Source organism: Bolinopsis microptera, chromosome 6 (assembly GCF_026151205.1).
Source record: "Bolinopsis microptera isolate Bmic1 chromosome 6, MBARI_Bmic_1.0, whole genome shotgun sequence".
Lineage (NCBI taxonomy): Eukaryota > Metazoa > Ctenophora > Tentaculata > Lobata > Bolinopsidae > Bolinopsis > Bolinopsis microptera.
In genome coordinates, this window is record NC_087077.1 from 7,818,185 (window position 1) to 7,835,159 (window position 16,975).

General features: G+C 36.9%; 1 protein-coding gene across 6 annotated transcripts in view; it reads left to right on the forward strand.

The window, feature by feature from the left end:
* The window catches only part of LOC134816900 (casein kinase I-like), a 91,568-nt gene that overhangs the window by 61,321 nt on the left and 13,272 nt on the right, over window positions 1-16,975 (forward strand). For all 6 annotated transcript variants that reach the window (XM_063825906.1, XM_063825907.1, XM_063825908.1 and 3 more), the window contains exon 7: window positions 7,553-7,663. In XM_063825906.1, coding sequence (XP_063681976.1) covers window positions 7,553-7,663 — 111 coding nt within the window. The remainder of the gene's footprint in view (window positions 1-7,552; window positions 7,664-16,975) is intronic.

The following is a 16,975-nucleotide window of genomic DNA, read 5'->3' on the forward strand; positions in this document are numbered from 1 at the left end:
CAGGTTGGATTATTCAACAGCTTAGTATATATTGTTAAGTTTAACACGACAAATAACTTACAAAGTTAATGTCTTACGCTGAATTTCCTGACAATTCAAGATTTATAAATCTAGAATGCCCAGAATATTTCCCTCATAGAAGTTTTTGCGATTAGATAGGCAGGATGACTGGGGCTAGTTGAGATGGTCATGCGCATAATTGAAACATATAAGAGTATTAAATATTGTAACTTTACAACATTAGATTCCAGTTCACTTTGTGTGTATTTAAAGCTAAAATTACTGCAAATTATAATATCATCTAATTCCAACTATAACTATTTACTTGTCTAACGTGTCTCAATCTCAATCTGTTGAGGGCCCTGGAGCTGGCCCCCTGATGATTTGTCCATTTGCCAAAATTCACTCACTTAATCGCTTTTTTAATTAAATATCGATAATATTGAAAGTCGCTGCATTAACAACTTGCCATCAGCTGATAGTAAGTATAATGAACGTTCTGAGAACATGTTCTGGAAGAAACATTGTTCTCTGTGTGTTCTTCCTGACTTTTAAAAATAATTCTTCTTTCCGATTTTACATCATGAATAACGTTTGACCCTAACCATGTTTGTGGGCATGTCGATCTTATCTCAGTCTACACAGCGGTACCAAGTACACAAATCTAATAGTACGAATAGGGGCATATGGTGCGAAAAGTTCCGTATTAGGTCAACTACCAGGGACCCGTCAGTAATCCGTCTAACCCTAAAGTGGTGTAAAGACTCAAGAGATTAAAATAAACAGTAGGTCTATTAAATTCGCGTCGAACTGAGTCGATAGACAGAGCATCCGTGATGCTCAGGAGTGGGGTCCGTGACTACGTAGTTGGATCCGTGACCAGTGACCACCTGCAACCAGAGTTTCCAGTCTAGAAGTCAGAACTACACTATTCATATCCATTATCCAGCCTCAAACCACTTCGACCACACAATAAACCTTATTAAACCTCTCCCTGGTAAATATAAAGCAATGCACTGAAAAGAAAACCAATGTCCAAAAGCATGTACACACGCATTCCACAGTGTACAGTACGAAGAGTACAATACTACAGTGTTGACAGCCACATTACTGGAATACCAGTCCACTGCTGACTAATAATACTGATTATATCACTTCTTCAGATCCAGATCTTCTGGATCTTTTCACTGTGATAAAGCTCACGGCCGTTTTATTGGCAGGTTCTTAGGCAGATTAGCATGGTTACCCGTTTATCAATCGAAAGTATGAGAATGTTTTGACGCCGCCTTAGAGTCCTGTTTTTACACGTGTGACGTGTCCACGCCTTAGAGTCCTCTTTTGTAGGGCGCTCCCTAGAGACTCATGCTTAGGAGTCTAACCTCCTAGAGTCTAACCTCCTAGAGTCTCACCTCCTAGAGTCTAACCTCCTAGAGTCTCACCTCCTAGAGTCTCAATTCCTAGAGTCTCAACTCCTAGAGTCTCAACTCCTAGAGTCTCAACTTCTAGAGTCTCAACTCCTAGAGTCTTAACTCCTAGAGTCTCAACTCCTAGAGTCTGAAGTCCTAGAGTCTCAACTCCTAGAGTCTCAACTCCTAGAGTCTCAACTCCTAGAGTCTCAACTCCTAGAGTCTCAACTCCTAGAGTCTCAACTCCTAGAGTCTCAACTCCTAGAGTCTCAACTCCTAGAGTCTCAACTCCTAGAGTCTCAACTCCTAGAGTCTCAACTCCTAGAGTCTCAACTCCTAGAGTCTCAACTCCTAGAGTCTCAACTCCTAGAGTCTCAACTCCTAGAGTCTCAACTCCTAGAGTCTCAACTCCTAGAGTCTCAACTCCTAGAGTCTCAACTCCTAGAGTCTCAACTCCTAGAGTCTCAACTCCTAGAGTCTCAACTCCTAGAGTCTCAACTCCTAGAGTCTCAACTCCTAGAGTCTCAACTCCTAGAGTCTCAACTCCTAGAGTCTCAACTCCTAGAGTCTCAACTCCTAGAGTCTCAACTCCTAGAGTCTCAACTCCTAGAGTCTCAACTCCTAGAGTCTCAACTCCTAGAGTCTCAACTCCTAGAGTCTCAACTCCTAGAGTCTCAACTCCTAGAGTCTCAACTCCTAGAGTCTCAACTCCTAAGAGTCCGCGCCCCAGTGACGTACTGTGTTTTATAGAACGTCTTCCAAAGATAATTGTTTTGCGAAGTCTTCTAACTCTGCAGCGGTTTTGTGTTCCTCGATTGCACAACTTGGACACGTCTTTGTGTGCCGCTATAGTACGAACACCAGTTAGCTCCAAAATTTAATCTTTAAATTGTAATAATATAAGTTTGATTAACTGAAGGGAATGACCTCATCCATTGAGATCAAAGTTACAACACGCCCGAAAAGTTTGGCTACGTAGTCAGGAGTCAGGACAATTTGGAGGAATCTTTAATTGATATGAAAACTTGATGTTCTTTTTTGAAAACTTACACTTTCATCTGCACACTTAATTAACTGAGCTGTGTCCTGATCACGGGTGACCAGATGTGTTATAAGTGTAATTTGTAGATGTGAAACCGAAAACCCTGCTATGTTACAGGTGATTATATGAACTTACCTTGAAACTTATCAAAGTTATTAACTAGTTAGGTAACTCTACTCTTTCTGGTTTACTGTCCGGTCTCTGAGGAAATTTCAAAAGTTTCTGACGAATTACAACTTGAACTCCAGGGTTTCTGGAAATTATTTTAGTTAGATGGATGGTAATATAATATTGGATATGTTACATATAATTTGGATGAATTACATTTAAAAATTAAAATAACTTCGAATAGAACGTATGTTTACATACGTTCTTAGATAAGTATACATACTTATAAGTATATTATCCTCGTAATTTCTTTAGAATTAGCTTTCGATAAACGATAAAGAAAGCCTGATATTCATCAGGAATCTCCCATTTTGGGGTTTGGAGTGAAGTCTAGTCTAAAATATTATTCTCGGGCACGATTAATCATTGAGAATTATTATTCAGAATTCATGCCAGTTTTGGAACTGGATACCATATTGACCATCCAGTTAAGCAGTTGACCATAATATTATGAAATATATTAAAATACTTTAAATTTAATTGATGCCTTGTCAAATCAAGTTGTCTCGTTTTGAACCTTTAGCTTCAACTTGATAAATAATCCAATAAAACAGTTTAAATAACGGAACCGGAACCGATCATTCAATTAATCAAGTTGTCGTGTCATGTCTGCTGCATTTACTTTGATCATATATAATATGGTTTAAGTTTCCATATTTAATTGAGGTTGGATCTGACGATGTCTCCTTCTACAATCCCCACGGTGTGACTTCGCAAAAATTCAAGTCAAAGTTCAAACATAATGAAAAGCTCCCGCATTTTCTGACAAAATGTATGTGACAGCGTGTTTGGAGGTACTTAATCAAAGGTGTTAAGTGGAATAAAGAGAGCCTAATTTTTCCGGGTTATTGGTGTTGGAGGGTGCTAAGAGGCTTTAACCCTTGAAATACACTGCCGCCTTTAAACACCCAGGTACTGTGTGGAACTACAGAGCTGGAGGTCGGAGTTGAATAATTTCCCAATACGAGACTGGAGACGTGTCTCAAACACAAATACCCTGCTGCCCTGAGTTGATGTGTAAACTTTTAGCTTACCTTTCCGGGATCTAGAATTAAGTCACCCAAGTTATATTATATCCGATTGACTGATTGGTTTGAGACTGGCAGTAAAATCCCAGACAATGTTTACTCAATATAACGTAATCCAGATTATTCGGCTGTCAACTTCTAGCTAGAATAAAACTGACGTGACCGTAATTGGCAATATTCAGGGTGAAATAGTGTCTTTCAAAGAGGAAAGAACTCAATTTCCTTGAATACCTGTATAATATGTAAAACATTACTCGTTTTTGAAACGATTGACTCGTAACAACATCATGCCATTTGGTATACCCCCTTAGGTTTCAACATCAAAGTAGCATAAAATCAGGTTAATCGACAGAGTGTGGACTGTGGATGTGTTGAATTGTTGGAAGTTTTTTTAAAGGAATGTGGTTGTAGGATTGAAAATATTTTGAGTAGGTATTTATATAACGCATATTTTAAAACACTATAACACTTTCCTTACTCCTTAGGTGACATATTTATATATATTATGATATTATACATTATAACATGTAATATTATCGTCGATCCAATTTTCGGAGAAATGATTTTTGGTGGACATTTATAAAATTATCAACATTTTGTTGCACATTTGAAACGTTTATACGAGTACTTTAAATGGACTAATGTTACCCTAAACGTTAAATAATGGATTAAGCGACGACTCTTGGCGCTGGACCCCCCCCCCCCCCGGCCCCAGCTAATCTCAGATTTTCCTATGACCTATACTCAGAAATTCCTTTGTTAGGTCCAAAAAAGCAGATGATTTTGTTGAAATAGTCCCTCTGTTCAATATTAATATCTATATTCTAAGAGAGAATTATGTTACTCAAGCTATTGTTTGCAACTTTATGGGGTAGTTGCGGCAGTATCCAAGTAGCCCGACATGTGTTCCCGAACAGGTGTTTCGAACAGGGTTAGGGGTAGGGTTAACCCTAACCATAACCCTAACACACCTGATTGGGAACACATGTCGGGCTACTTGGATACTGCCGCAGTTGCTTCTTGGTCTGGTTGGTCATTTTATGATAAGTAACAGAATTATATTGTTATGTATCATATGATTTTGTAAACATTGGCCGGTGTACCAAAAACCGGTCCCCAAACAACAAACATGGTCTATAAAACACAACACCCTTATTTCATCTTTCTCGATGAGAATATAACGTTACGATCACCAGTGTGCCTTATCAAAAACCACATTTCTTAGATAATTGAAGTCATTAATATAACAAAGAAACATATTTCTATCATTTAATTCATTGTATGAATTATAACAGGTTATGTGAGATCATGTTGTTTAACGCTACCAGGTAAACTATTTGCAACAAATACCAAGGATGTTTAGCCAGCTCCGTTTACTGGACCAATATCTTTACATTTATTAAAATATTTCCATTATCACATTATGGGCCTAGAACATTCTTGTAGGATCTAGCCGGCATTGCAGAATATTTGGTAGGGGGGGATGCAACGTCAATTAATGTCAGTATTCCATAAAAACCCCAAACTGACATTGACATTAATTGACATTAATTGACATTAATTGACATTATTTGACATTATTTGACATTAATTGACATTAATTTGTCTTGAAATTTGAGATTATCATTATTCGATAAATATTCAAGATATTCACGTCTATGACCTATGTAAGTTAGACCGGTTCAAAAAAACAAAATGTCCTTGCATAATTATGAGTATGTTCTTATCTGTTGATCCTTAGGTTCAAAGACCACCAAAAAAATTTCAGCTTCCAACTCTTCCATCTTCGGTCCCCACCGCGCCGGCCACGCCCATATTTTATTGGTTTCTTATACAGGTAAAATATCTAGAATCGGCTTTTTTAGTATGAAGGAGTAATGTTAGCTGTTTAAGATTCGTTATTCAAATATAAATGTCATGAAGGTGTTTCGTTTAATGTGGGTTTTATGTTCTGATGATGTTGAGAACCACGCCCTTGGATGGCCACGCCCATTTAAGAAAATTAAATTTTGGAAAACCGTATTATTTTAGGTTTATTGTTTAGTGATCTGAATTTTTTTCACATTTCACATTTCCATATGTGATAGTAGTGAATAAATTGATGATATAAACGTTCTAAAGTGCTAAAAATATGGTAGAACTACATAATCTCTGGTCGAAAAATATCGTGTCAATTAATGTCAGTATTCCAAAATTTTGCAAAACTGACATTGACATTAATTGACATTAATTGACATTAATTGACATTAATTGACATTAATTGACATTAATTGACATTAATTGACATTAATTGACGTTGCATCCCCCCCATTTGGTACCACCACTCCATTGTCCACGTTTGCACTCGAGAATAATAAACAATCAACAGTTCCAAAAGCTGATGGAATCTGTCATTCAACAGCAACCTTTTTAAAATATTCCTTTTTTATTCTTTATTTAAGACTCAGTTACACGTATATTGCATGAAGAAAGTTGTGCAAAAACGTGCAATTTTCCCCGTCAACGTTTTACAGATTTTAACTGCGGACACGTCTTGGTACTTGGAAGTGTTCAGAAAATGTGGACCCATTGCTTGAGTCGGAGTTATTCAAAGAGCTTACAGAATCGAACCTTAACTTCAAATGTGACTTCTGTAAAATGCTCCAAATTACGACACTTACTGGTCCTTAATATAAATCCAATCTCACCCACCCAAGTAGCAATATTTACTTTGACCCTCGTGTGCTCTTAATATTTTGACGTTACAAATATCAATCACCCGATTACCTCGCTAAATACCACATAATTTAATTGAAATGTAAGATAAGATGACGAATATTGAATAGTTAAATTTAAAAGATTTATAAGCTGGTTATCTACAGCCCCATATTAATTTGGAGAAAATAAGAAGAAATTAAGGAGAAATTAAGGAGAAACAGGCCAGGGAGAGTGAGGCAGTGGGGCGAGCTAACAACCCACCCTTATATTTACTGCACAGCCCTCGTCAGTCGTCTGTAAATGTGAATAAACGGACCTAGGCCATGGTGTACACACAGTCATTGTTACTTGGGTCTTTCTTGTACATACTTGCTGTATAATTGGGAGTGGTGTGGTGTAGACTACACTGTAGTCTACACTAAACAGTTAACTGTAGACTATACACCACAGAGCTGTGATGTGGATTCAATGATCTATTTTCATCAGACCGTGGTCTATCTAACTCCGCCGTTATGTCACTTATATTTGGAATTCGACAATCTCCTTCATTACACAAGACGTACTTTAACAATGTATGACCAGGGTCGAATCATTACACAATACGTACTTTAACAATGTATGACCAGGGTCGAATCATTACACAAGACGTACTTTAACAATGTATGACCAGGGTCGAATCATTACACAAGACCTACTTTAACAATGTATGACCATGGTCGAATCATCGTTCAATCACAATTATGTACATCTAATAAGTGAATAATTTACAAATCATCTAGCACAACAAAGTAGTTACACAGTGGCTTCTCCTTGCATATAATTTATATAATATGTATATAATGTGAGATACAAGCTCAAGACTGTTTAGTGTTTAGGCTTATAATCACCAATTATAACATTTGGATCTTCAGCATGAATTTAGTAGTTAAATAAAATAGAAGTTTTAATAACGCGAAAAGTATGGGTACTAATTTAATTAGTAAACACTCCTGCGTCAGCCACTACTTGTTAAAGTACACAACAACACACTTGTGCTATTGTTATATTACATTATCACTGCTATATTACTGCGTGCTATATAATAAATAATTATCAACTATCATAATAAATATAATATCACTATTATACACATAAACCTGCACAGTGTGCTCCTTCCGGAATGGTATAATTACTTGATCTTTATTTTATGTTAACATCTCTATATTTTTCAGGACGCAATGCAAGTATACCCAGTGAAAGGAGTTGCCTCGTGTACCACTAAAATACAAGGGAAACTCCTCAAAAAGCTAGGATCCGAGCGGGCTTTTCCTTTTACCTTTGATGTGAGTTTTACTAAGTTTCGTTGTTATAACATTATCTTTATAGCGCTTAATTTTTTATATTTATTCAACCTTTTATTCAGAGGAAGCGTGTGATGTAAGATGTTTCGCTATGATATTCAGATAGACGACGTTTTGGTTCAGACAAACTTCAATAGTTTGACCTCTATAATACGACAAACGGATCTTCATCTTATGTGGGCTTTTATTATAAGCGGGTTTCTGTGCTAAAACTGGTAAATTCGTGTCTTGAAGGCTCGATGTTTAACGTTCATCACCGTAGAGTCAGTGTGTAACTTCAATATTATTAAGTTCTTAATGGCATTGATAATAAGACCAATACATCGAAAGAATTGAAGTGTACTGTGATAGAATGATAAGCGTAACAGCCTACCGGCGCTAAACATAATATAGGTTAGCAGAGCAATCACATTGGCAAAAATAAGTTGTGTTATCAAGCCATCGGTCAAGCATAAACGATATTATAATGTTTATTGAAGCATTATAATATTATGTTATATTCATATAGCCTATTATTTATGGACACGTTTTTTTTAAGTGTGGTGAGTTGCTGATTTCACCTTTTTCAAAGTAGAGTGCACAAAATGAGGAAAAAGTCGCAATGCTTTTTAAAGTGCAACCATACATTTGTACATAGGATGAAGTGAAAATATTCAGCAGTTGTGATTTGAAAAAACGAAGTGCCAGGCTCAAGCAGAATATGACTTATGAGCAATTAAACTGAGTGCCAAAAATCAGCAAACCATTTTAACCTCCAATTGACTAATTCCATTGATTTTGCCATATTTTGCTCAAATATTGTTCACATAACACTAGTAGATTGGAGCGAGTAACTGTTTTCAGCATTTTAGTCATTATTAGCAATTCCAGTAAGTGACAGAATCCAGCAAAAAGTCATTTTTATATCTGAATACGACTACTCTATTGATGGTTCTTGTCAAAATATTAAAAAGATCAAGGCGTGACTGTGCTATTTTCTGGATAAGATAATGTTTGGTTGTGTCTTTAAACTTATTCTTACATGTCTATGTGCGAGCCATCAGCAAAAAGTCACACATGTATCAGCTTGAAATTTATCTTTTTTTAATTGATGAAATAAGTATCGAAATTTCAGTTCTCTTTTTCAGTCACCTTATTGACTTTTAGATTGAAGGTGCCATTAATCAGTTAAAAGACGGCTTGAACTCTGTACTGCTTACACTCAATTATGTCCCGAGTGCCCAAATTCAGCATATCAGTCATATAGATAAATGATGTAAAAAGACAAAAATTGTCTATTTCTTGATCCATGGGTGTACAAATGTTAGTTTAAGCATCTATTTCGAAAAGTAATGCGTTCATAAAGGGGTCAAAAACAGATAATAATATTAGAGTGCCACTAATCAGCTGTAGTGACTGCTGCAGCCAGCGTGGGAATTACCAACTATTGTAAGTCAATATCAGCATTATTAATCATCTCAAACCACCAAATTGTTTATCTTGCAGATACGAATCTTAGTTTAGGTATATCCTGAAAATTTAAACAACAAATGTGTCCTGAAAATCAGTAAAAAGTGACTTATTTGACAGAAATAGTCATTCTTACTGCTAAATGGCACTCCTTTTAGTTCAGAATATTGTTTGAGGGAGCGGTGTGCCTTTTTTGTTTAATGTGGCACAATTTTGTTGCACTGTGTGCCATTATTCAGCTTAAAATGACTTCTTTTTCTAGGCATATACCAATGGTAAATCACATAAAATTTGTGCTTTGTAAGCAGTGTTGTGATAACCTGCTATAACTAACTTAAAACTGGCACAATGAACTTCAAACATCAATAGTATGTCCCAAATTTCCATGATGAACATGATATTGTTGTCAGAAATCTACTTTATCGTGCCAATATTCAATAATCAGCAAAAAGTCATTTCTATGAAGATTTTAAGCTAAAAATATTATTTATAAAATGACTTTTTGCTGAATTAGAACACACAATATCGTTAGATTTTGTAAAGAATCATCTTGATGAACCTGCTTATGCTGTCAGACATCAATTGTATAGTGCCAATATTCAGCAAAGAGTCATTTCTTTCGAATTTTTAATCGTGATGAATTTGACCTAAAAATGACTTTTTACTGAAAACTGACACACTCTTAAGTTGATTTTCGAACAGAATGCTGTTGAGCAGACTTAATCTCGACAGTATGATTGAAAAACGTTCTAATTTGTTGCTGTCTAGCTACTGCAATGTAAAAAAAACTCAATTGTAATTTTGTGAGTGAATTTTTACTGAATACAGGCACACAATAGGTTTTTCCTAGGTTACATTATTACAGACCAACGTTTCTTGAAAGTTGTTACAGTTCATTCACAAGCTGATCGAAAGTATGGGCCTTGTACAACCCCTTCAACCAAACTAAAAATTTTACCAAACAAATGACTTTTTGCTTATTTTGAGCACAGTTCAAGTATTCCTACCCCAATCCAAATATTCTTTGAATAATTCTGAGACATAATCTGAATTTTGAACAGAAAAGTCGCAAAATTCAGTTTTTTACGGGCGTTTTAAACATTATAGTCCAAAATGCTGAAAACTGGCACTACCTTGGTACTATATTATGACATATTAACTAACTAATGGATTTTCCTTACAGGGGCAGTTAAGATTGAAGGCATTTCTGTGCAACACTTTCTAGTTACTAGTCATTTTACTTTCATTGTCAAAAGTGTCATGGCACTCAAAGTCATTTTCACCACACTTAAAAAAAAACGTGTCCTTATATTATGGTTACATGAATTATGATATCAAATATCACTGTCATCGAATTCACAGAAATATATATATGGTTAAATGATAACCATCATAATATCAGTATTGAATAACCCATTGAATACATCTAAGGACAATAAACCTAACAAACACCTTTAATGTCGATACTTTAATACACCGGCACCACGACTCACGAGCTGTTTAATTGTATTCTACTGAGGTGCAATGCAGTGTATTATAGTGCAAAATTGTGGAATAATGTGCAATACGCTGAACTATTGTGTGATGCAGTACGCTGTTGTGCAATACGGTGCAATACGGTGCAGTTGGTGTGAAATAATCGGTACTTCAAGTTCACCCAGAGTTTGTAGTGGGTGGAGTCCCAGTGCGAACTGTGAGTAGTGTACAATGTACAGTGCAGTGTACAATGTACCTTAGCAGTGTACTTCCGATATACAGATAATAGATATGGACAGTTGCTACACGGCTCAGTGCACGTGCCTTTCTTACCTAATGCTTATTCAGCGAACCTCTGAAAAGAATATCTTCTTTCTCAGCAGTATCTCTATCTGGTATCTATTGGTGAAGAGTGAAGGGTTGATCCATGAACGTTATTGGTACTTACGACCTGTTGTATCACTCATATTTTCCAGAACATTTAGAATGAAGGACAATAAATGAGATGTTGCAAATTTGTATTATATTAGGCTAGAATTTAGGGGTGTCGAAATGTTCAGACGTGATCACTGAAAATAAAGAAATAAGATGTATGATAGTTACAACGTTTACAGGTTATTTCTTGAGATTTGACTTTATATTACCTGTCACTTTTTAATTATGAGTTTGTGATTATAGGAGGGTTCCGACCGTCTGAAATCAGCATTTACACAGCTACATTTAATAATAATGTATTTTAAAATTAAATTTTAACCAAAAAGCAGCCGAGCGAGACAAATGATGGTAATATTAAAACCATTTTATTCGAATATCGCGTCTCACCAGAATTGCACTTTACCAAAGTCAGAAAATCTTTAATTACCGCACATAGGCTATTATAACTTATAAGTGTGATTTTAATCAGTCCACTTTAATGTTCTCCGTTTCCAATTTGACAATGACCTGGTAGTAATACGAGAAGGCCATACTTTGACAAGTTCTTAGGTCCTATTCCAATACTTCTCTACATTTTCACCGTAGACTTCAGCGCAGGTGTTCTATTTATTGAGCATCGAGAACACACGATAGGGCGTATTATTGTGAAATTGCAGCTCGTTTCACGATCTTAAAGAAATTTTAAAGGAATGAGGAAGCTTTTTTAAGCGAGCGTAGATAAGAGTATGTGATGCTTTTTTAAAAATGATAATATCTAATCATGCAAATTTTTCTAATAATAGTTTTTTAGTCGGACGACTTTTTTTTGAGTTTATCTGAGTTTGATACATTTTTCTCGAGTTTAATTATTATCACTGAAGTTTATTGAAGTTGTAATTACGCAACACTTGACAACAAATCTCAAATAACCCCTACGATAAACTCTCTAACTTTCGCCCTGGTAAATCAGAGAATATTGCCCTTTTAATATTTTAAATAACGATATCGATTTACAAGTTAACTGTCAAGAAAACATGCAAAATTTGTGCAAATAGTTCGTAATTTTAAATTAAGTTATGATGAGTGTTAGCTGACATTTTACATGAAATCAACAAGTCAGTAATGATAGTAACTATTCACACCCCCCAAGATAAACAAGTGCAGAATCTTAATTCTTAAGATTGATGGTAGTCATGTAAACATGAAAACTACGTATATCCCGCTTATCACAAGCGGGTCGCCTCGAGATACGTCGTTTTTATGTTTACATGACTACCATCAATCTTAAGATTCTGCACTCGTTTATCAATCAACATGTTAAATTAATATTCTTGATTATAGCGTCTTCAAAAACTTCTCTGATAGACCTCTTATAAAACTTTTATGAAACAGGACATACCTCCTAAATATTAACCGTTTGTGATTCGTCCGAGTTGGTAAACTAATATTTCTCCTTGACTGGTGCACGTCAAAATCCTGACTGTCCGAATGAGGAATGGATGTTGATCGCAAGCCGCCAGACCCTGCATCGGCCAGTGGTCACCATGCGTGTTAAGCACTTGCTACACCGCTTATTGGGCAACTCCTAACTTTCACAAAAAAACACGATGACAGGTTACAGCAGATCATAGATTTTTTTTTTTTTTTTTTTTTTTTTTGTCGATGGGCGCTCACTCTACCTCCCCGGGTATGCGGGGAGGCTACGTCCGCCTTGTGGCTAACGTCTCTTGGAGCTCTTTTGGTTGCGGAGGTGTACCGAAAGCTCGGCTGGGATGGGGACTCGCTGAGCCGGCACGAACCAAATAGACATAACATTGCTGTTATGACCCGGTGGAACGGCGATACCCCTAAGAGTATCTGCCATATGTTCCGTCATCGGGGGACTTTCTGAGTCCATAGAAAGTCAACTGTTGAAACAGCCTCCCGGAAAATTGGGTTTGTTAATGCGAGAAACGTCCACTTCCACTGTTATCTGGCTAACAGCTCCGCTAGGTGTTTCTCGATATTTACTGTGCTTTGTTTGTTGTTTTGCTGCGCGCGTCCTTTGCGCTCACGCATTTGGAGTGGTTGCGCGCTTTTTGAGGTCCTTTGTATATGGTTAATGCGCTTGAACTAGCAGTACTTATGCATAGTGTTTTGGAAGTTCTTGACGTGGTATCATAGTCGAGAATTTTTGGTTTTTTAGTTTTGATAACATTTATTTTCTTCTTCCATTCTCCCTGTTCGGTTAATGAATTTGCAAATAGTTTTCGTGTTGAAATTTAGTATTATTTGGTTTAAGGGGATATGTGTTGATTGGAAGATTTCTTGCCTGATGTGGGAGTAAGCGGGACAATCCGCCATGAAGTGTTCCGTGGTCTCTCTTGTTCCTGGGCAGTGTTTACAGAATGGAATTACGTTCCTGTCCATCTTATTTTCATGGTGTGCTAGATGGTTTTGTCCTGAAATAATACCTGTTATGTTTTTTAGGTCTGCTTTGATGTGGTGGGCAATTTTTGGTGGTTTATCTTTAAGGTAGCTTTTGAGTAAGATTTTGTTACTTATTTTTATTTTACTTTCCTGAATCGATTTTGATCTTTTGTTCAGCATTTGTGTTCCTAGTTTGTGTCTTATTATCGAGTCTGGTAAGTATAGGAATGGTTCTGGTTTCGGGGCGTTATTACCCTCACTGTTCCGTTTCCTCTTGTTGTTGAACATGTTACCTGAGTAGTTAGAAGTTTGAATTTTATATTGTGGATGATGTATATAGTGATCGAGGTTTAAATTACAACTGCTGTTCCAATCTGTTGGAAAGGCTATAACGGAAAAGGTCGTGCGATATTCGTTTAGCTACGACTAAAGTGTCCGCTATGATACTACTGAGAAATTAGACGGTGGGGAAGTTTATCCTATAGGCTGGCACTAAGAAACGAAACGACTGTTAAGAATTCGAAGTAATAAGGTGTATTATCTGAGAAAGTTTTCATATACGCTGGTGCAATAGTACGTAACGAGATAAGAGATAAATTGAAATGAACGATTTGTTTTACCGAGATTGGTGTAACTGGTTGCGGATTTAGGTCGAGTTAATTAGCCGTGTGTGACTGTCTAGAAATCGTGGTTACTTCAATCTCTTCTGTCTGGCTTCCACTGCGGGGTTAAGTGTAAGATGGGGTTATTCATTGCGTCTTACACGGAGTGTGGATGTATAGATCAAATCGCTTGAGTGGGTGCTAATGTTATGTTATCTGTTGGTAGTTGTCTCGTGTTGATCACGTGATTTGTTTGGTCGCGCGCGCATCAGTTTGGTGAGAAATTAGTGTCTTTCTTCACTATTTATGTTTTTATCCGCGCGTTCCGTTTTTTCGGTAGACCCCTTTTGCCGTTCTCTCTGTTTATGTGACGAGCTATTGTACTGTTTTGGCATTTGTGGGTTTTAGGTACCATTTGTCCATGGCTGGGTCGTTTTGATATTCTACTGTCCGTAGCGGAAAAGAGCTTGCCGGGCTCCTGTGTGAGTGAGGTGGAGTGGAGAGAGGCCAGGTATGAGCTGGTATTTGATCTGATCCAGCCAGACGACGTTTAGCCTGCCGGACAATGAGGGGCAGTTTCCATCCCCTACCAACGTGGAGGTCACTCTGAGGTAGCTAGTGGGTCCAGAAACAACAGGGGGGATGGAGTGAGTGATCCCTGCAGTTTGCTGGCTAGCCAACCCAGAGCGGGCGGGGCTGTGGAAGCCATGCTCAGACTAGGCACCCCACCCGTCGTCTCTTCTTGCAGTAGCAAGGCGTGTTAGTTTATGAGGACTAACATAAGGGGATCATAGATACATCACTCCCCTTATCCCTTGCCAGGGCGTCCTATGTCTCTCTTTGGTCCTTTGTCTCTCTTTGGTCTGGCTCTCAAAGACAAAGGCTCTCCATGGCTCGCTTTATATGTGGAAAAATGACTGGCAGGTGGCATATTGCAAAATATGTCTTTATCTAATATCTATATCTCTGTTTCAAGTAAGGATTGAGGAACCTCCCTCATTCTTTCTTGGTTTTAAACCAGCCGCACGTCAAATAAATTTGTCCCATGTTTCAGTGCTCTTATATTAAGCATATTCTGTGTACTACAAAACTGATAATCCTGTTATTCGAAGTGGGAGTTAAGTAACTTACATGTTTAACTATTCAGCAAGTTGGGACAAACTCCAAATAGGATTTAGAGAAAATGCGAACTCTTATAATGGGGGACAGGAATATCATATTATCGAATTTCCATAATATGGAAAGTGGTATCTGGCGTAGACGGGACTTAGTTCTAACTTTCTAACCTAGTAGCACTGGTATAATTGGTGGATCAGCTTTTTTCTTTAAACCCCTGTGTAGTGTGTAAGCAACACCATTACAACACCATTACACCACCATTATAACACCATTGCAACACCATTGCACAACATAACACTATGGGGTGCGTATGACGGTGTCAAATATCTGAATAATAAAACACAATACATGGTGCAGGGGTCAGGGTACGTCGTACGTACGGATAAAGCTTTATCATGCTACCCTTTGGAAAGGGTGGTAGTGAATGTGTTCATCAACGCAAGCTTATATGACTGATGACGACTGTTAAAACTCATCAATAGCAGTGAATAGAGTAATAGCGTCAATAGAGTAACTCTCCTCAATACGAGGCAGGCTCAGAAAAGGTATAATTTGTTTTCTCTGACGTTTGTAACTCTGATGCCCTGCCCGATTTAAATAAAAATGCTAAATATACGAATCATCGCCGCCCGACAACAACTTCGCCTAGCTCCAAAGTCAAATCAATTCTTTTAGAGAAAGAAAAAATCAAGTACCTAAGCATGATATTATGGGTGTTGTTAATGAAGTAAGTGATGATACTTAGCACACTTTTTATGTAAAGAGTCTTTAACTGACTAACGAGTAACCTGACTAAATTTAATATAATATTAATATTATAGCTTTACTCTGCATCAACTCACATTATCATTTGCTGTTGAATAGGACAGAATTTTTGTGGACCTCGAATGAATCTGTCTGATATTGAGAGGCAGTAAAACTAGCGAGCTGCGATGAATGGGGACTTACTTCCCCATGACTTACCACCCCATGACTTACCACCCCATGACTTACCACCCCATGGCTTACCACCCCATGACTGAACACCCCATGACTTGCCACCCCATGGCAACATTACACGTATTGGCTCTCTTACATCGCTTCCTGTTATATATTTATATAACTAAACACTTGCAAATGTAATAGAATTTAAATAGAAAATAATCTATTATAGCATGCAAAACTTAAATACAACAACTATATATACGTTTCGTGTGTGTCTTTAATGTTACAACTTACAGTAGCTAACAGAATTTAAATTATTACAAAGTTAACAACTCTCGCTGTACAATATCCATATCTGGATATCAGTATCTGTATTATATGTGCCTACTGTTAAAAACTTTAAAATCTTAGAAGTAATTCAGAATTTGTATGAAATAAATGAGGTTAGGAGTATGATATAACTGTACAAGAATATCATATAGTAGTTACTCCATTTAACTCGATATCATGTACACACATGTCTACACATGTCCGATAGCATCATCCTTATCAGACCATATTTGGTGATAACATCACTTCAAGAATGAGGTTAGAAACTATTAATAAATAATATAATATGAATGATATCTCATATATATATATATATATCTTATATGAATGATATCTCATATATCGCATAAAATTCACGTTGAAAGCTTCATTAGAGGGCACTGAATTCTTAGACACTTTTATATACATGAAAGCAGGCCAACTACATACCAAACCTTACAGTAAGCCATGTGATGACCATGCCTTCCTAGTTCCCACCTCTTGCCATCCTACACATACCATAAAAAACATACCTTATAGCACTGCACTTAGAATCTTTAAACTTACTTCTGAGCATGATGAGTACATACAA